General features: G+C 36.1%; 1 protein-coding gene and 1 non-coding gene across 3 annotated transcripts; both read right to left on the bottom strand.

Moving 5' to 3' along the window:
* Window positions 1-7,207: 7,207 nt before the first annotated feature.
* Window positions 7,208-19,906, bottom strand: LOC134845449 (phosphorylase b kinase regulatory subunit alpha, liver isoform-like). Of its 2 annotated transcripts, XM_063862334.1 has the most exons (8): window positions 17,863-19,906; window positions 17,293-17,379; window positions 15,607-15,778; window positions 10,158-12,353; window positions 9,532-9,681; window positions 9,128-9,172; window positions 8,276-8,556; window positions 7,208-7,750 (listed from the first exon to the last, which is right to left on the bottom strand). In XM_063862334.1, the coding sequence occupies exons 1-8, from the start codon at window positions 18,096-18,098 to the stop codon at window positions 7,336-7,338; spliced, it is 3,582 nt and encodes a 1,193-aa protein (XP_063718404.1). In that variant the 5' UTR covers window positions 18,099-19,906; the 3' UTR covers window positions 7,208-7,335. The 2 variants fall into 2 exon arrangements, with proteins under 2 accessions (XP_063718404.1, XP_063718405.1); XM_063862335.1 differs by lacking the exon at window positions 9,128-9,172.
* Window positions 7,807-7,878, bottom strand: Trnac-gca (transfer RNA cysteine (anticodon GCA)). Its single transcript has one exon. It is a non-coding gene; the product is annotated as a tRNA-Cys (tRNA).
* Window positions 19,907-21,516: the final 1,610 nt, after the last annotated feature.

Raw genomic sequence — 21,516 nt, 5'->3', positions numbered from 1 at the left:
ATTCATAGTTTGAAGGTAACATAAGACTGATTTTAAGAGGCAAATTTTTGATCAAATCATTGAAATGAGAACATGTTGTACGTAAACTCAACACAGACACTATGCCGCGTCCCAAATATTTAGCGGGTATCTCTGAATCAACCAGGAACTGACATATCAGCTGAACTATATTTGATGGCAGATAACAGATATGTAGATCGAAATTTATATAGTTCACCTGCTCCATAGCCGATTGAAACCAACCAACACTGAAAAACCTTAAAAAAGTAAATATTCACTTGCAAATGATTTTAAAAAAACTGAGCCAAAAAAGCCTCATTGCGACGAGGTACATTCAATTCTCCACATTCACAATTATCCAGAGCACGTGATTATACTTATTCAGCTAGACCACGTTATTAAACAAGTTCAAGTTTCGCATTTACACCCAAAAAGGTTGGCTGCGACTAGCAAGTTTTTGAAGACTTTAAAAAAATGCAGAGTTTTCAATTCTTTTTGTCCCATTACGTCAAGTGCGTATCTTCAGTAAGTTGTAATACGTAACCCGTAAAATCGTATCAGTTTTTAGAGCATCGTCTTTGAAAATCGTTTTTTTTTATTATTTTCGTTACTTCTTTCTCAAAATTTGCTTGTTTCTGTTTTTTTCTTGCGCGCACTTCACTAATCATTAAAATTGTTCGAGAGTAAAAGACTTGAGAAGAGCACCATACAACCCTGATCGCCTAATTGTTGTAATAAACTTATTAAATAGGAAATTAATTACGGAAAATCAACTCGCCTCATTCCAATACGAAAGTGTTTTCCTTCAAACCAGTGGTGCAGTTGCATCATAAGCCAGCAAGTGTAGTTCATATATCAAATATTAAGTTAATGTTAACAAACGTTGCTTTTCAAAAAAAATCAAGAATATCTGGAAGCTTCAATAAGCTGTCTCTAATCTCCGCCTTAAGTTCTATGTATAACTGAGTCTTGGTTAAAAGTAAATTTCATTGAAAAAATGTAAATTTCATTGAGCGCCTAGCAACGAAAGCAACAGAAAGTCTGTGGCGCTCCTAGTAGAGGTTTAGGGTACTCGTCTCATATAAGTTACCATGTATTTACCACCCAGAATCGATCTAATGCAATTTGTTGAAGAAACTGCTTGCCAGCTAGATAATCTTTCGTTTCAGAAACTCCCCTTTATTATAGCGGCGGGAAATTTCACAATTGATTTAAAGTAAAGAAAACGATCTTACTATGCAAATGGCTTCGATGCCGAGCAGCGACTATGGTTCCCGATACTCGAGAATCCTGCCTGGATCATATTGTAATCCGAGGTTTACCTGATGCTGATCTATTCGTTTTAGACGAAAGCTTCTCAGTTAACTGCCTCGTTCTATTCAAACTAAATTTGAACACAACTATAGAGAAAAGAGTACAAATTCTCGGAAACCTAACATTAATGGATAACAAAATCAAAACTGCCTACTTTCATCCGATTTTGAACAAGCTGGAAAGCTCCAATTAAACTAGTTTGGATGGAATTGATTGTGCATACGTGAAACTTCAAAATTGCTTAAGCCCATCTTTGGACGCACTTGCCCCTTTTCACCATATAAAAAAGTTTTCGTCAGGCAAATGCTAACTGGTTTAAACTTGAAGTTGGAAAATCTATTTGCAAAAGAAACAAGTTTGGAAAACTGACTCGGTACGTCAACAAAGTAAAGTTCAAGGAACAGCGAAAAAATAATAAGGCTATTAGACTAGCGAAGATAAATCTACTTAATAAAAAATTAATAGCTGTATCAGAGACTCTGGCAAATTTTCAAGTTGTTAAATGAAAAAAAAAACTGGTTAAACTACAAATGAAATGTGTGTAACATTCTTACGTGTAGGTAGATTAAGTTTAAATGAGCCGTCCGCAAAAAGCAACGCATTCAATGATTTCCTCACTTCAATAAGATCAAACCTGGCTAGCAAAAATGCTCTGACTAAATCAATTATCAAGGGTAAGAAATATAACCAGTTGATTTAAATTTCAAAAATAACAAACAGCAAAATGTGATTTCGATAAACAAAGCTAATAGTTTTATACCTCACAAATGCCCTGCGGTCTTGAATACTGAAAGTTTTATCCCTCATAGATACAATACAGTCACTGAGTTCAATGAAACTGTTCAAAAAGAGGAAAATAAGTCAGTGGCAATTTCTCAAAAAGATGTAGAGATGAACAAAAGATAAACAAGATATTCCGATGGATGCTGTGCGAGCGGCACAGAATGTTCCGACCACATTCATTAAAAAAAACTCACGCTGCAAAACTTTGCTTTTAAATTCGAATGTCATGGGCGAAGATGGACATTTAATTTTCGGAACTTTATCGCTCAAATAAAATCGGATATCTTACTTTTTCGCAAATCAAAAAGAATTGAAAAGAAGTCATACGTTAGGCCGCCAAGTCAAATATGAGCGTGATCTGCTATTTCCATGCCTTTCCACATCAGTTTTAGCCAAAAACAATTTCCCTAAAAAAAATAAAACCTTGACAAGGAAGAAAATAGTTTGAAGCTGAAACCCTTTTGTACTAAAACCTAAAAAAAACGGTTCGTGATAAACACTTTATGGACTTGATCCCCGTATAAAATAAAACCTACGACCCGCAGTAATTTTTCTGAGGCAAAATAACACAGAATGGAAAGCCATCTATGTCAATAACTTTAGCTAACCCTTTTTCCAGAACTTCACGTCCCAGCTACTGGAAACCGCCTTCAAAACTTTGCACTTGACAATTTATAACATAACCAACAGATAGCTGGAAAATTCTTAGGAACAAAGAAAGTTTAACTTCAACCGTGAAAAATCACAAAAAAGCGTGAACAAGTTTGAATAATAAACGTGAACAACATGATTTTTTTAAAATGAAACTTTTTCCGAAAAATCATCAAGACCCGCTTCGTTCTTTTACACTTAACATCGCTTTTCTTTCAAAATTGAGATTCGCCTTTTTTCCCAGACCCTGCATTGTCACTCCTGAATTTGATCTTGATACACAATTACGGTCATTTGGCCTTTCATGGCGCTCAATTTTTATGCCAATTGCTCATTAAAAATCGTTTTTCCAAAAAAGAGTATGAAATCTGCACAAACTTATTCAGCTGAAGAAGATAACAGTCAATATGTGCTGTTCAAAATTAGCCAACATTAAGTTGGAAGAGTGTCAATGAATTCCAGGCAACTGAAAAAGAATGACTGATTACATCATGTTGAATCTGTCTCAAATTAAAAAAACTTTTTATCAACACATTTTTTCATAAAATTAGCCCATTGAAGGAAGCTGGATCGTAAGAAAACTGAAAGGTAATTATTTTTTCAATTTCCGCTGGGAAATCTCAAAATAAATATCTACTTTCGAACTTAATGTCACTCGCGTTTTTTCACACCATTTCGACTATCGTATTTGGAGGGCGTGAATGATTCTCATTTTAGCAAACGAATTTTAATTGATCTTAAGAATAAATCAAAATTCAAACCGCATGCATGATCGAACTGAAAGCCGCAAAACTTCAACGCAATTTTCATGTCGAGTTAATCATATCAAAAGATTGCCAATTTTGTTGCCGTTTAATTTGTTGAGATATTTCCCACGTAATTTGACTCATAACAGCTAAGCTGTATGTTTGCACAAAAACGATTTAAGCAATGACGCAAAATAAAAATATGAGTGTTTTGTTCTGTTTCAATAGCTTTAATTGCGGATTATTGTCAAAACTTTGCAATTAATTGACACAAAAATTATGGCTTAGATGATATTTGATGCTCAATTTGAATAAATTTGAGTCAGTTTCCCTTCGTATCTCAAAACTAGTTCAGTTTACCACTAGCACTTGCTGGTCCTAAACGTTAATCGATTTGAACATCTATTAATTAACTAGAAGTAAATATGAATAAATATTGCAAAACACCTTTACACTGTAGCAAATTGCGTGATAGCAAATTAAATTGCATGAAACTTGAACCATTACGTACCATTGAAACATATCGCTCTGGATAAATGGTTTAATATCTTAGTACCCACAATTTTCCATGAGAAAAACGTCCCAAAATACAACTTCAAACACATACCCAAAAGACAGTTGGAAAAAAGTCAATGAGAGCAAGTGAACAGAAAAATATATACCGACTTGTTTTTTCACTAAACTACAACTTTCGAAGAAAACCGTAGATTATCTTAAGCCCCCCTTGACTTTCTAGAACAATTTATTATCGACCCTTTTTTATAAATTTGAGAAACCTGCATCAATAGTTAATTTTCGCTGGAAAATCTGAAAAATAAATTCCAGATTCGAATTAAGAAGTCGACCACGTTTTTCGTGATCTATACACTTTCGCTGCTCGATAGTGGACGTTGCCTTCATTTTAACAAAGGAATGGTAATAAACAGAAATTAAACAGCCGAAAACTATCAAGGTAAAAAAATTTAGTGGAACTTATTTCAGAACTTTCCTGTCAGCCATTGAAAACCTTATCAGCCACTATTCGACCTTATTGGATTATCCAGCTTCTGTATCCAGTCAAAAACAGTATAAAGATCCTTGCGTATCTAAGGCGTGCGCTCCCCCTCAAATTTAGTGTATACTGGCACCTTTCAAAAAACCTAGCGTTTGTTGATCAAAAAAGGATTGCGTAAAAAAGCACCAGAAGGCTGACTCTTTGGGTGGTCAGGGGTCGGAATCCCTGAAAGGGGTGTTGTACTTCTCTAAATCCGCTACTGGGCCGAGTTATAAGGTGTGACTGCAAATACTTTTAAATCGCCTCGTTATCGTAATTTTTTCACGTAAGTACAGATATTTCTGCCTGTTTTTGTTTGTGATGATCTATATTGTTGTGGCACATTTAGAGCTCACTCATTACGTGAGTTAATATTTCAAATATTTGGCACGAAACATGTGAGAGAAATGTTCTACTTTGTTAATCATTGGCAATGCTACTGTGGTTCCTTTCTACTGAGGTTAACTTGAAAAAACCTGTCATTCAGATACTTTTTTTACTAAGGTTAATAAGTTCGTCATTCATTCAAATGGTCAAAATAGTAATTTAAAAAAGTACAAAGTGAAAAGAGATAAAAACAGCATCTGAATAAAATTCTATCGAAAGAAACAAAACTTTAAATCCACATAAGCATAACCAAAGAAAATAAATCAAGCTTCGATGTTCTATCAAAACATCAAGCTTCGATGTTCTATCAATGTTCTAAATTAATCAAGCCTATCGCCCTCTCTTTTCCAAGAACTCTTTCATTTTTTAAAATGAAGTTAGTTAATCTCAATCATTCCCACCTCCTCCCACCAGTGTAATCTACAAAATATATGAAACCAATCTTCCGCCTTGCTATCTTTTGGAATTTAACATCTTCGTATCTTTTACTTATTCTGGATAGAAATGATCGCAAAACAGAAAACATTAAACTTAGTCAAACAAGGACATCAGAATTAACCTAGCTTAACGGTGTTTTAAAAACTAGCAGCGCGGTAAAATCTTCAAACCTGAGTGCTTTTTTTGCAAACAATATTTCTTTCAAAACTGGATTCATCAAACTTCAAGGTAATTTTTTTACAAGTCCTGGTTGATCTCCTATAAAAAATCAGCAATGTACGTTGATAAAAGTAGCTACCAACATCTTTGCTAAAGCGAGTTTTTGGTTCTGACGTCGATAAATTTAGCCTTAAGTTAGCGATGAACTATCGCTAGAACAGACAAAAATTTTAATGCAAAAATAATGCATACTAGCATTAACGATTTATAATCACCTATTTTTGAGTATTCTGAGTATGTTAAAAATGCCGCTACTGAACCCTGGTCAGATTTAGGAAAAGAAATGTTCTGAAAATTTGCAAAAGAAGCAGCACATGAAGTTATTATCTTGGCTTAGATCAAATCTCTCGGTTCAAATCATGTAACACTAAAATCTAAATGAAACGCTTAGCTTGAAATCGTTTCGTCCAGAATAGGCAAAACTTAGTGACCAGAAAACAGAAAAACCGTTGTGACAGAAGAGGTGGTTCTCCGGGAGAACTAGGATTCCAGAATTGGTAGAGAGTAGTTAATTTTCGATAGAAATTAGTTAGTGATGTTCGGCTTGTTAGAGAGCACGACTAGAGATTGTACTCAAGAAAAAAGTTAGGGTCACAAATCGCAGCTCGCTTAGCTTGATTAATATATATTACCAGGGGCGGATTTAGGGGACCCAAAGGATCCCCCTTTGATACTTTTTAAGAAATCCATTTTTGGCCGACCGACCCTAAATTTTTTCTATATACTAATTTAGAGGGGGGAACGCGCGCCGAAAAAAAAAACGCGACAAAATTTTCCAAAAAGTGCCTAAAAACGCCTTTTTTGGATTTTTTTTTCAAAAATTTGCCTGCGGCGTAGAAAATTTTGCCATAACAGGGACTAAACCGTGCTTAGAGAGAGCTCGAAAAATCAATTCGGTCGACCTAAAAAAAAGGTCGACAAAATTTTCGACATTTTTTTGAAAATCCGCAAACCCCCCCCCCCCCCGAGAACATCCTAGATCCGCCCCTGTACATTACCTCAGAGATGAGCTGGAGATTCTTTTTTATATCGTTATGATTCAACTCAAATTCTTCGGTCTAAATTCTTGAAATTTCCGCAGTTATTACACGGTATCAAAAAGATAGTATCGATCTGTGGCGAACTAGAGCGAGTTGAGATACGTCGCCAAGTAGGGAAATCAACTAATTCTACAATTTCGCCTTTCTATCCATTCTTAGCTAGCTTTGGTGATCAATAGTGATCGTTAAAATTAATTTTCTCCTAATTTATTTACAAAAAGTTGCGAATTCGGAGGGGTTTCATAACTTTATAAGATTTCAGAGGTTTCATAAGATAGAATAACTTTCTGTGGTCTTAGAACAATAACTGCGGGCGAATGATTAGCTTTGACCGGCTGTTAGTTTACAATCTGATTGAAAAACTAAAAACATGACTGATAGTTGGGATGGAACAACTAATGAGAGTCCTGGTCCATGTGAAAAAAGTTTTGCGGAAGAGGGCGTAGCTCATATACAGCTTTCTCCAAAATTAAAATTAATTTTAGGTCCCTTTTACACAAATTTCTGTACTTGGAAAATTTTAGCTGTTAACGATCTATACTTCTGAGTATTTCGGGGATTTTTCGGCGTAATGCGTGATATAATGTTTTGCCGTGTTGAAACATAAAACTTCAATTTGAATGTTTTTTTTTTATATTTGTGAAAATTATTATTTTAAATCAAAATACCAGTATGGGAGCTGCAAGTGGAAAAGAGCCAATCAATTTAATGCAAAAAATAGCATCTAACTGATTTTACAATCCATAGGAGGGGAATCTTGCCCCTTTTTGGCAGAATTTGTTGCTTCTAAGAACATGACTGTTGATCTGATCAGGTAAGTCAATGTTCCATATCGTCCGCTGGGAGCCGAATCATAGAAGAAGTTAGAAATATCTCTTGTACCCTTTAATAACGTCTCGCGTGACATATTAGGGTACCTTTCGCCCATTTCGGCAATGAAAAGATGATTTGCATGTTTGCAGAGGTTCTCCAATTTAATAACAGGGTACACTCTGTCTTTGTAGTGCTTCTCCACCAACTTTGCCAAAACCATCATTGACTCGATCAGAATCTGTCTGTACTCTGGCTCCGATATCCGACTGAAGATTTCCTCGATCTTCAAGTCGAACTTCATTTCGTCCTGTGTCATTTCTTTAGTCCTAGAGAATACATCAAAGCTTAATTAGTCAAATACATCAAAGCTTAATTAAAATTAAGGGGACACCCGGGTTCCAACCGAGGACCTCTCGATCTGCAGTCGAATGCTCTACCACTGAGCTATATCCCCATAGCTTTTCCTTGCTCAACAACTCTAAGTGCAAAAAAAACTGGACGAATGATTTGGACTATCTAACATCAGATGCAAACTTCAGTTTTACCATTTCCAATATCTTACAAGTCACTTCCTTTTTCCCTATTTTTGTGAACCAACAGCCATTTCACAAAAGCATTTCACAACTAAAATGACTCATAAAAATGCTGCAACGATACTAGGATGCATTCACTAAAAAATTGCTGAAATCTATCCATTCATCTTAGATCAATTTTAACATTTTCATCATTAACAAGAAGAGGTGTCTAAATGAAGAAAACATAATGATGGTGATGATGATCATCTTCACTAGAGAAATTTGAAATTTTTGTCAATTCTTGTCAGCTAAACTTACATCGAGCAAGAAACTAACCAAATAGAGTAGAGCATTCTGTCTTCAACGCAAATTCCATCGTGACACTTGGCTAGGAGCTTCCACACTCCCTGGTAGAACCCTGGGGGAGTCCTGGTGAGGGATCCATCTATCCTTCGTCTGCGGAGCCAGGTTCCCCTGGAGTAACTGGGCACATCATCGTACCTCCAGTCCTCGAAGAAGTCCTCGTCTTCTTCTATGTCATGCATTGAGGTCTTCAATTGACTGATGTCTTTCTTGCTGTACTTGACAAGCGATAAGTCTGACTGACCCTCGCCGACCTAGAATATTAACAACCTTTTTTTGAAGTGTTTTTAAATCCCACTTTCAGGGAAAATTCTACTGTCAGATTAATAAGCTCGAGGACAGAATCTTAAGTTATAAAACAAGATCCGTTACAAGATAAGCTCAAGCTGGCCTATTTTGAGCAAAAGCGTCACTGCACTGTAGGGCTGGGGAGACCAGGGGGTCGTTGTGGCAAGGGGTATTTAAACCGCAAACAAGCAAAGCGACACACAGCTCCAAAATTGCACACCATCGTCAAAATCCTTGGACTCATTCGGGTAAGGAGCTTACCAGCTAATCGACAACCATACCATATGCGTATATAAAACGCTATATGAAATCGTTCTTTTGCAAGGATGAGGCCGCAAAATTAGAGCACATCTATTGATAAATGAATGATTCGAAGTGGAAACGATTAAAATGAAAGAAATATATAGTCTTAGGATGAACAATCAACACTCGAACGGCATAACATTTATAAGATGATCAGCTATATCAATATCCAAGGAAAATGCCATATGAACCTCATAATATCACTCATGCAAACCCATTACATGCAAATCTCACCAAGTGTGTGAACTCTACTCCGTCATAAGATGAGCTGCTGCTTTTCTATGAACAAAACTTATTTCAAAAAAGAGGAAAAAAGAACGATTGCAACTTTGACACCACAAACGACAAACCGTGTTCAGTCAATATGGAAAAAAAATAACTCACGCTAATATTTTTCAATGAAGAATTACAAATCAAGCGACAAATCAAAATAACTGTAATATTTAAGAAATAAACGAGCTGTTCCGAGTGTTTTTTTGCTTGATCAGGTATCACAAAGATTTCAAAAATATATGAAATCTGAAACAAGTTTTCGTATTTTTGAAGACATCGTTTATTTGATAAGAGCGAGCTAATCGACTGGAATAGCTGTCCATTCACTACAACAATGATCTTAAATTACTGCTGTTTTTTTTTACCTTTCGACTAGTGAAAGAGAGAATGATCTCGCGTCCTGCGAACAGCTGACAGACAAGTTCGTACACACAGTAGGGCTCCAGTTTGAGAAGGTACTCCATGCCATTGTCCACACTGATATTCAACGACCTCGCAATCTCCATCGCCAACACCTGATAAATTAAACACGATGAAAATCATCGAAACCAGTCAATTCACAAGCGGCCACATATTTAAGAAGGATAGCCGATTGCATTGCAGCACAGAATGTTCCAACCACAACACATAAAAAGAAAAACGTTTTTTCTTTTTCTTTTTTTTTCTTCTAACTCGTGTCGTTTTTAGTGCCTGGTGCAGATAGAGAACAAAACAAACGCGTAGACAGTTAGCGAATAAAGCATAAACTGCAACATTTGTCTTCAAAACTATTTTCATATAACGAATGTTTTTCGATCGCTTTACGCACTGGAAGGGCTTTAATTTGACATATCACTCCACCATTCCAATTATTATTTGTGGCAGCTGATTTTGCAAGGAAAACAAAAACACAACAGAATACAAACATTTCTTTACCGCTGAGCGTTATTACAGAAAACAAATATGGAGCAAAGACTATTTTAACTTAACCGGAAAATGAAGCAGTTTCTACCTGAATGATTAATCCGATTCTAATTCGCATCATTCCAGTGAACAATTCCACTTGAGTTGCCATAATCAGAGCAGTGAACTTAATTATTTCCTGGGTCAAAGCTGCCATGGGAGTGCTGTAGCCACAGGATTGCTCCAAAATATCATTAAATGTATCCAGAGTCACTGGACTAAAGATAGTGTGCTCCCTGGGTTCCGGTGGCATTCCGACGCTCAGTGCCTTTCTTCGGATCAAAATCTGGCATATAGAAGAAGTAACATTATCCATGTTTCTCTGCAGCATACTTGCACTATATCGAAGAATACTCCATGCCGAAACTTCCGAGCTTCTACGATACAACTCCTTCAGGAGATTTTTTACCGAAGGGCATGACTCTCCAACTCTGATTTCATAATCCAGTCCAAACTTGTTGTGCATGAATACAAGCACGTCTAGTTGAGTATTGAGCGAGTTTGAAGAGTGGAGCAATTTGATCAGATCTGAATCACTAGCCGAGTCGATATCAGACAGTTTTAGACTACTCGCTTCTTCACTTAGTAGAGACTCATTCGAGCTGACAGTCAAAAACGAAGTCTGAGTCGACACTTTAGGTACACGATTGGACTCTTCGACAATATCAATCGGCGGACTCAGTAATATGTCTTTCGATGTCATAATCGTTCTGAACACAGACATTCTCTTTGCCATTCGCGGCATTTCTCCCCAGGATCCCGTTTTAAGCAATAAGGGAACGTCCATCATGTCATGAGTTACCATAGGTTGACTATCAAGAGGATTTTTCCGCTCCTCGTCAATGATTCGTTCCAAGAAGCCTAACCGCCGGATACTCGACGTGGCATAGAACTCTGTGACGCTTCCGAAATTGACTCGAAGACCGTCAAGAAGTCCAGTTCGTAACTTCAGCAGGGTTTCTAGGTAGAGTTGAGATAACTTTCCAGTCAGTGGGTCTAAGAACTCTTTGGTGATAAGCAAAACTACAATTGGCCTACCGAGTCCCCGCCAATTTAGTTTGAAATACTGGACCATCAATCCCAACTGTTTCAAAATTAGCTGATGATCCAAGGCCAAGTAAAACTTTTGCTTATTGAGGAAATAAGGTACAAATGCAAGCAAGGTGTCTTTTACGACGTAAAATCTACTGGTAGCCTCGGGTCCTATAATATCGTGGGCGAACCGTCCAGTTAAGCCCATTTTTGGACTTTCGCCCAGTCTGGTCAATAGACTACCGAACACGTGCGCGTGAAACAGACGAAGTTTCATATCGGACTCAGCTAACTCTTCTGCAGTTTCCACTACGATATTTTCTTCTTCAAGAGCTAATTTTACGTCAAAATTTTCAGCAACTGGGGCAATCTGAACAATCACATCTAGACGCTCCTGGTTTGACAGACGTCTATTTAGAGGGTCTAATTCTCCTGGCGACAACAACCCGTCGCAAATCAACGATGTCAAAATCCAAATACTGTGACCCCAAAAATGGGGAATCTTCCCGGCTGGAAGTCGTTCTTGCGTCCGTGGCTGTTTTCTTTCCTCTTCGATGTTGTTAAATGGTACATAATAGAGCTCAGGTAAAACGTGAAAACCAAGTTCCGGACATGGCACCATAAGAGTGTCTAATTTCTTTCGATACTTGTCGACAAGATCTTTATCTTCTCTGTACAATGCATCCAGAAGAAGGAAGCATAAACCCAGTGGCCATTCGCACTCCACGTTTTCGAAAGTAATCAGCTCGTAGCTTTCGTAATACAGTCGGTTCGGATCCTCAGTAGCCGCTTTGAAACCGTCTCTAAGGAACCTTTTACATCCATAATTTCCTTCCAACTTCTCGACAATCAAACTTCGCACCTGGTCTCTCACTTTTACATCGTCAACAGCAAACGCAGGATAGGTAATGAGAGGCAGAAGCGCCAAATCGCACTCTTTAGAATTTGATTCTCTGGGTAAAAGTGAAGTAAGGGTGATGTTACATTGGGTGATTTCATCCGGCATGCAAGTTATCGTAGACTGGGACGATCCTCTGGCTCCAAACAGATCCACATCGTGGATTGCTTCCAGTGCGGCTTTTGCCATTCCGACTGAGCTAGCATTCAATTCCACTTGACCTCTATTTGTTTTGTCTCCTCGCTCCCAGATACCAAAATCGGGTGTTTTGTATGCATTCTCGAGGTAGAACACCAAGTTCTGTATGAAGGCTACCTATTTTAAAAGAATCAATTTGCATACTCGTACAATCAACTTCTATTTTGTAAAAACCTTGAAAGATCGATAACTTGACTTTTAAGGTTGTGTTAGAACATTTGAAGCTTAGAAATGTTGATCTTTTCCAAACGAGGTTGCTTTTTTAACACAGAAGCGAGGCTGCACTTCCCAGAAACAAGCGACAAAAGGGCAAATAGTAGCTCTAAAAGGGTCAAAAAATGACAAAAAGGAATAAAAAGATAAAACCAATAAAAACACTGCAATGAACCAGAATCGAAACCAAGATCTGGAGATTAAAGTCAAACGTCTAAGCATCTGCGCCAGAGGCTCTCAACAATAGTTAAATACTAGGAGCCCAAATAAAGCTGGAGGTACCTGCTAGATAGTATATTTTTACACAGACGCAAAGTTGCACTTCGCATACACAAGCAAAAATATGACCGATAAAGCTGCTGGGATAACAATGAGTAAAACTTTGAGTCTACAAAATTTCTTGAGTGACGCACGCCAATTATGACGCATTGGCAGGACCAGACAATTTGAAAAAAAAAATAAATTTACCAACTAACATGCCTCAATTTATATAGCAGGCTATGGAGCAGTAATAACATGAAAAAATTACATGTAACAAAAAGATTGAAGTTTTTTTTTAATTTGAATTTTTTTGCAAAAATCATCCTCCCACACGCCATATTAAGTACAAAGTGATAAATTTCGCTCCTGTTAACAAACCAATTATGGCAAATAAGCTTCCTTCAACCAATTGGGTACGATTTCTATGACGGATTAAATCTCCGCTTACGCGTTAATAGCGCGAAATATATCGTTACTTGTCCCAAATTGGCCAAAATTTCAATTTGTAAACTCTCATAACTTTACGGAAAATGATCACAGGTAAAACACCTTCCCAAATTTAAGCTCAGGACAATTATACTTTTTGATACAAAAAAAAATCCCGTCAAAAATGGCTACTTAAAACATCGAAATTTGTCTGAAGAAAAAAAAACACCCCGAGCACAAATATTCCGTAACCACTCCCTGTTTTCCGACTAAACCTTTTATCTCAGATTTGGCAGGATAGCTTTAGAGAGAAGTTCAAAAAGAGCAAAATTTCCAGAAAGGCATATTTATAAGGCTATAACTTTTTACATCCAAAACATCAGAAGCTGTTTTCTACCAAAATTGGGGTGTTTCAACTTATGCCGGAGAGATTCCAGAACACGCTTTTTAAATTGAACTCTTGCTCTCAGATTTGTCGTAGTGGTTTTCGAGAAAACGAATATAATCCAAAGAAATGGGTTGAAAATCTCCCACTGAAGCTTTCGTAGAAGGTCTGGCGAAGTAAAGATAGCAACTAACAGTTGGAAAAGAGTAATGAACGCAAGGAAACTGAAAAAAATGACTTGTTTTTTTCAAAAGCCTTCAACTTTTGAATTTCGAAGAAAAAACTAGATGGCCTTAAAGCTCTCTAAAATTGTAGATCAATTTATGATGGACACTTTTTACTAAAATTAAACCAATTTGAGGAAACTGGATCAATACGTATAACTTTTATTTCCCTTGGAACATGGTATTTAATTTCCATTTTCGAAATCAGAAGTCGATCACGTTTTTCGTGACGAGCTATAAGACAATAGCTATCAGACAATTGGAAAAGAGTATAAATACAAGTAAACAAAAAAAACGGACATATTTTCGAACAAATTTCAACTTTCGAGTTTCTAAGTAGAAAATATATAGCCTCAACACACTTTGAATTTCAAGACGAATTATTATTAACACTTTTTTCATAAATTTAACTCACTTTGAAAAAACTGGATTTATAAAATAAAATTATATTCCGCTGGAGAACCTGAAATATAAATTCACCTTCCGAAACTAGAAGTTGATCACGTTTTTCGTGACCTTTACACTTTCGTAATAGCAGAGTGAAATTTACTCATTTTTAACAGATGAATTTACATTGAATTCAAAAAGTGCACATATACATAAGGGCATTCATAAATGCGTTAATAAGTATAAATGCATATCTGTACTGATTAGAATTTTAAGACTTTTTCCTTAAAAAACTCACCAAGACCTATATAAGAATCTTATCTAAGTTTATCGACTCTCAAAAGTTCCGACTGCACTTCAGGATAGTTTTGGTGGATTTTCAGAAAAAAAAACAGGAAAATAAACTGAAAGTCTGACATGTTGTTTTCATTATATTGACTAATCTTCCCACTCACGCAATGTTTTTCTTCTTAAAACTCTTTGAAAATCAAAAATAATTTAGGATTAGCACTTTTTTGATAATGCTAACCCAGTTTGAGAATAGAAGATCATTGGGTAAATTTTTTATTCCGCCGGAAAATCTGATAATTAAATTCCATGTTCAAAATTAGAAGTCAATCACGTTTTTGGTGATTTTTACAAAGGAAATGTACTGAACTTCAAAAAAAATCAAAAGTCAAACCGCAAAAAAGTAAATTTGAGCCTGAACAAATTTTAAGACTTTCCTGAAAAAAAAAACAATAAGAAATCATCGCGACTTTTATAAGAATCTGAACTGCGTTCATCAAATAAGAAAAACTGGAAGCATGTTCTCGGATTTGAACGCTTGATCCTTCGCGACATAGCCCCACTCCTTACCACCACACTACTGGGCCCAAACTTTCATGAAAATTACCTACATTAATAAAGCAAGCTATCAAATGATTCAAGTGATTCTGTTAAACTAGTTGTAACAAGAAAAAAGCCTAAACTCCAATTTGATAACGCTTGATTATCGCAAGCGTAATATTAGAATGCTTGCTTATTGCAAGCGTAAAAACCTTTTAGCTGGTAAATATACAAATTGCAGGAACAAATAACAAATGATTTTCCTTTTATCAATAACTTCTTCAATAAAAAATGAGCAGGCTTAAGAAAAAATGCAATCAAAAATTTAGCAGACGCACAAAAGAACAATTATAAAAGTTTTTCAAAAAAAAAATATCAACTACAAGTACGAGGACTGCAATATCAAGAGAACCTATTATACCAACCAGTACTTTGGTTTGGGTTACAGAACTCGAGCAAATCAAAACGTTTATGTACAGTGCATGTCCTGTAGACAAGCAAGTATTCAATGAGTCTTTTAAACAAGGTCCTTATCTGAAAAATCTGTTCCGATTTGATAATACTTGCTAACAACAATCGTAAAAACTCTCCGACCAATTCAAAAACTTTATTACAAAATGATCTGGGTAGTTCTTTTACTAATTACCTCATCATGGTTCTGGACTATCACCAGTCCGGAAACTGTCATCTGAGCCAAAAGAAGGACATAAATGGCCACTGCGTCCATCTGCAGATGACCCCACTCGTAGTCCCCACACGCTGCACCCAAAGTGGCTGCATCGAACTTCGCGTGGATGCAGTCGTACTTGTGCTGGCTCCTGAAGCACAAAACATTCTCAAAGAAGCACAGATGCAAATATCAGAACAAATAAACAGAGGAAGTAGATAAAAAAAAACACAGCCGGTTGCTGTGAAGTAGCAAAGGAAGTTCCGACTACATTTATTCAAATTCCTTTTTCCAAATTGCGTCATTTTGCTCGTGGTGTGATGAGACTCAGAAGTCTATTTTTCTATATTTTGGCTATTTTTCTAGGCTGAGTAATGTTGCCTCACCTTCGAGCCACGCACACGTTTCAAGGTGCGCCTCGAACATCACACCTTTCGATTGAGAGGCGGAGACATATCAATTTCACCACCGCCCTATGATTATTTGTGGTAGCTGATTTTGCTTGGAAAACAAAAATAAAACGAAAAATATCCGAAGACAACTTTTCTACCCATCTTCAATTTTTGGAACAAAAACAGATGAAAAAATGAAATTTTAGACTTTAGGAATTTGAAAAACAAATTGTTTGTAAGTAAAACATGGAATTCGAAAAGAAGCAAACGCATGATAAGCAAGGAGAAGATTTTTTAGATTACCTAAAGTTTTTCCAAATTTGAATTTGAACTATCAAATCTATCTAGAAATGGAAAAATTTTTAAAACTATCTGGACTTTTTAGTAATTTAAGTCCACAAAAATTGTTTTCCATAAAACAATACTTAATGCTTTAAATGGCAAAATTTTCAAAATATTATTTAAACTTTTGTTCTGACCATTGAAAATGGGGAGGAATTTTGTACTCGGGTGTGCTTTAGATTTTTTCTTTTCTTTTCCAACCAATATCAGACGCCACAATACATAATCGGAACGGTTTGCATCGGGCGTCGTGATTCAAAGAATATATATAAATTTCAAAAAGTTGACCAATTTTGAGATTGACAGGTGTACAAATTTTGAACTTTAGTTCGATTTCGAGCGAGTAAAGCGATCGAGTAATGTTCGTTATATGAAAATTCAATTTTTTAAATGGGCTAGGAAAACTTCCTTGCCAACGAAGGTTCTCTTAAAAATTTATCTGCAAAAAAATGCAACTGTTTTTTATGCTTTCTTATTTATTTTTTGAAGACAAAGGCTGTCAATTATGCCTGGTTCACTAACTTTCTACTCGTTTGTAAAGTTCTCAAATAACACCACGACTAAAAACGACTCGAATTTGAAGAGAAAAAAAAATTTTGTAGTTTATTTTTAATAAGTGGTCGGAATATTCTGTGCTACTTGCACAGCAACCGGCTATCCTTGTTCTATTTTGGCATTGGACTACAAAATTTGATAATTGCAATCGAAGATCATTAGGCCAAATGCTGTTTGGTTCAAAACTCGCAGTTTGGAGCGAGTTTGAAAATAATAGTTAGCAACTCAACATCAAAAATTATTCATTATTAGCAACTCAACATCACCTAATAAATTTATTTGACAAGCAAGGCAGTGATTTCAACCAGACCTTGTATCGACAGCAAACTAAATAAAACTTAACAAGGTTACTCGAATTGGTTATGGTGTTACTTACTTTTTGAAGGTCTCTATTTTGTCGGACTGCATCATCATGCACATCATGAGTCCCCTCATCAGTTTCACCACACTCCTCTCTAACTGGCTACAACAGTAAACAAATAGACATTATGCCATTTCAAACACAGACCAAACCCAGGCGAGTTTACACTAAAACACGTTAATGAAAAAACAAGCTCACATTGAATTTTAATTACAACTATAGTTTCTATCTGTTTAACTAGAGCCATCATCGTAAGGGTCTTGGGTCTTGGTCCAAGGCTACAAAATTTTGTTAAATAAAAACTTATTGTTGATGTATTGAATGACGCGAGCTAAATTATGTATCTCGACAAACTTTGCTCTTGACAACCTCTGAGATAGCTACACACATTATTACTTGTGATGTATAATTATACTATTTTTTCATGAATTAATAAAAACACACGATTCCAAATGATTGAAAAGAGAGAAAGACATGATTCACCAAACAGAATAGAATACGACCAGGCTGTTTGTATCAAATCAGACGCACTGTTCCTACCGCTTATGTGAGCTTTCAGAAGAAAAAAAAACAACATTAACTTACTTGACTCGGGCTTCGCTGTCTCTATCTGTCGTACACTTCCTGTAGGCCAAACTCAGTCCCCAAGTGGACAGACAGCAGTAGACGTTGTCTCGCATCCAGGCATGGTGATAATACTGTGCCTTCGGGTCCCTATTCGACAACAGTCCCGTTAAAGGGTGCTGCAACTCGTCCAGAATTATGGTCAGCTGGTGGTAGTACACGTCTAGCATCGCTCCTGAATTACTTCTGCTCCTCATCTTGGCAAGGTTTTCAAATTGCTCCTCTAATTCTATTGGTTGAAATAATATTTACTTATTTGAAAGTAAGATACGGTTTTGATGTGGCGTGGGGTAATTTGGGACTCTTTTGATGGTTATATGGCGGAGATTGTTGTAAGATTGTTAAGATTAACACACAGTCAGAATAGATTAGGCTCAATCAATTTGGTACCATGTTTAACATAGCCGCGAGGACTCATTGAGTGACTATTTTTCGCATATTAGTCAAGTGGACCATTTTAACCAAGTCGTTATTTGGCTTTGCTAATCACGTGTAATATACTGCCGATCTATAACGAAGCAGTTGGAGAAATCATATATGAGTTCATGAATGCTGGAATAGGAAGCTTCCTATTTCAATGTACCGGGAATTTTTCTGCTAAGAGCTTGAATTTGACCAAAAAACTGGTCATCATAGTAATCTGAAAAAAAAAGATACAAAATCAATCATAATTTAATAGAAATACTCCTCAGAAGGGTCTCCGGTTTGATTTAATTTTCAATGCTTGATTTCAGTCTAAAACTATTCAGAAACAATTACAACAAAAACAAATTCGACTCTGGAACCAATAAAATTGATTTGGAATCAAGCGGTCACGTATATATAATTACATACATGAGATCAGTTTTATATATGTATTAAAGTGATCTCATATTACATTTCGTCACAAGAAACGCTCAAAACACGGTGGTTTTGGAATTTAAATTTTGTAGCAAGTCTAGTTATTTAGTAGTATAATACAAAACAGATTCTTGCACACACATTAAACTGATTAGTCCATGGCTCCTCAAAAGGTCGCCTTTCAATTCAATAATCCTCGGTTAAGTCTCAATTTGGACGTCTGGTCATGTCTGGTCTAAAACTGTTTCCAGGTTCCATTATCTTCGCTGAATTTCCTACCGTAAAAAGGGATATTTTCTTGGATCATTTTGATGTCGCACATCCAGACGAAGGCCACAGATGCAACACCTCCCCAGACTAGTCCCCTTTTAGACCAGACTTGAATCATTCGTCGGGATTTTCCCATTGGTATGAGTGAATTCAACATTTTTCGATCTAAAAGGATCTCAAACTTTGGGTTTCAAATTATTTAACAATCATAAAAGCAAAAAAATCATCTCAGAACTAACTTCTTAGTACGATGAATGGAAAATAAAGCACACTTCTTAACGGGGATCATCTAATCGGTCAATGTCATATTTTTGAAATATGCATCATGGCATCAAAGTTGCTCCTGCAAAGTTTTTATTTTGTATATTTGCCAACGTTTCATCAGTTTTTGAGAAATCAAATGGACGAGTCAAACATCAAGGAAATCATTTTTCGCTAATCAATTTAATAAATTCTTTGAGTGGTCTTTCTGTTTTGCGCGTTATCTCAACAATAGAATCAGAATCAGAACTGTCTTCAATTGAGCTATTTTTCTGACCATTTTTCGTTTCACTGCTTCCGTGATCAACTGGTCTAGATTTGATCACACCTCCCATTGCTATTTCTCTGTCTTCCTCTGACATTGGGTTGAACTTGACCGCACTATTCACTTTCGGTTGGTCTTTAAACCCTCCAAGGTTAACGTCTAATTTCGAATAAGTCTGCAGTGATTCATTTTTCTTCTTGACTTGTCTCGATTTAATAAAAGCCCATCCAGTATACCCTGCGAAAGCCACAATTGAAACAGGAAATAGCCAGGATGAATGATTTTCTACAGTAGTTACAACATAGCAACGGGCCACAAATAGTCTGTGGCGGACATCTCTTATCACGTTCTGCATTTCATCAAAACAAAGATTCTGAAATTATAATGAAAAACGTGCTAACACCAAATGTAGCTTTTAAAGCGCTCGGCTACTACACATACAGTCACAAAATTAAGTTTGGTTTTTTAACAAGCCTATCTTCTTCAAAACTTCAAACCTACACAATTTTTAACGTAATCAGAAAATACAAAAACTAGAAATTCTCTTGCAGTTTTTTCCAGAAAGTGCCTGAAAAAAGTTAATTGTTTCTGAAAAGCAAACGAAAAACCTAACAACAAGGATAGCTGGTTGTTGTGCACGTAGCACAGAATGTTCCGACCACATTCCCATATTTTTTCAAACTATGTGCGTCGTGTGATGACAGAACTACGCCAACGCGTAAAAATTTAGGTAGTTAGGCATAAACGATTACAATTCTCTTCACAAAATATTTAAAAAAACAGTTGAAAAAAAATCTTAAAACAATTTTCAATGTTTTGCCCTACAAGATTTTTTAAAGTATTTTTGAAAGTTTTTACTTTCCAGATATGCATAAAAAATTTTCCAGAAGAATGTTTTTCAAGGATTGAGCTTCAAAAGATTGTTTTCCTTTAAGTAATACCAAGATTTTTAGCATAAATTACTAATTTTCTTATAGAACGAACTTAACTCAATCACTTTACTGGCTCAAAATTTGACTGAAGCTCAAAAATTTTATGCCAGTTTTTCTCGACACTTTAATATGATATATCACTCGACCCATTCCGATGATTATTTGTTATACCTGATTTTGGAAAAAAATGAACAGGACATCCAAAATCAACGCACACTAGGCCATTGTTGAAAAAAATTGAGCGCAAGTATATCAATATTTTCCAAAAGAAATCTCTAAGCCAAAAAAAAGATTCAACAATTTCCAACTCAATTATTATAATTACAACTGTCTGAAATATTGATTGAAAAATTATTCGGCTTATGAAGAAATAACGCATCTAGCAAACATATGATATCGGAGCCAAAAAACAATTTCAAGCAGGAAATTTCTAAACATGATCCAGGATCTCGAACTATGTCATCTATGCGCTGAAAAGTACTACAAAAATGCAGTTTTGTCGACAGAAGCAAAGCTGCGCTTCGCAAACACAAGGAAGAGAACGACAAAAAACAGCTCTTAGAAAAGTAGAAATAAGCCTCGAACAATAAAAATTGTTGCTTACTGTTGGATTTGAGCCTGCAAAGTCGAGCTTTGGCATCTCACTTCCTTCCCTTTCAGCCACCAACTCTTCGCTAGCGAGAAACACTAGCCAGAAATGGACCAGATGCTATAAAAATTCCAATGCTTCCGCAGAATATGATTATAGCAAAAATGCCGTCAAACGAGCATTATTACACAATATTCACAAGCTCGCATGTGTAACTAAGCAATAACACAGAGGCAACGCTTCAGCTTCGCAAACACCGGCGAGAAAGCGGCAAAATTCATACACAAAAAAATCTGCATGTAATATTTTGCAATATAATAAGCGAAAGGCACCACTAGAACTAGAATGTATTAAACCAAATTGCGAATAAATTATGCATTTCAAAAATGTCGCGAAGTAAACCAAGATGGAAATTTTCTGAGAAGGATTTAAATTAATATACTGTTGTATGAATCAAA

The sequence above is a fragment of the Symsagittifera roscoffensis genome, chromosome 5, assembly GCF_963678635.1.
Source record: "Symsagittifera roscoffensis chromosome 5, txSymRosc1.1, whole genome shotgun sequence".
Lineage (NCBI taxonomy): Eukaryota > Metazoa > Xenacoelomorpha > Acoela > Convolutidae > Symsagittifera > Symsagittifera roscoffensis.
Note: the sequence above shows the minus strand (reverse complement) of the source record. Positions and strands in the feature narration are given on the sequence as shown.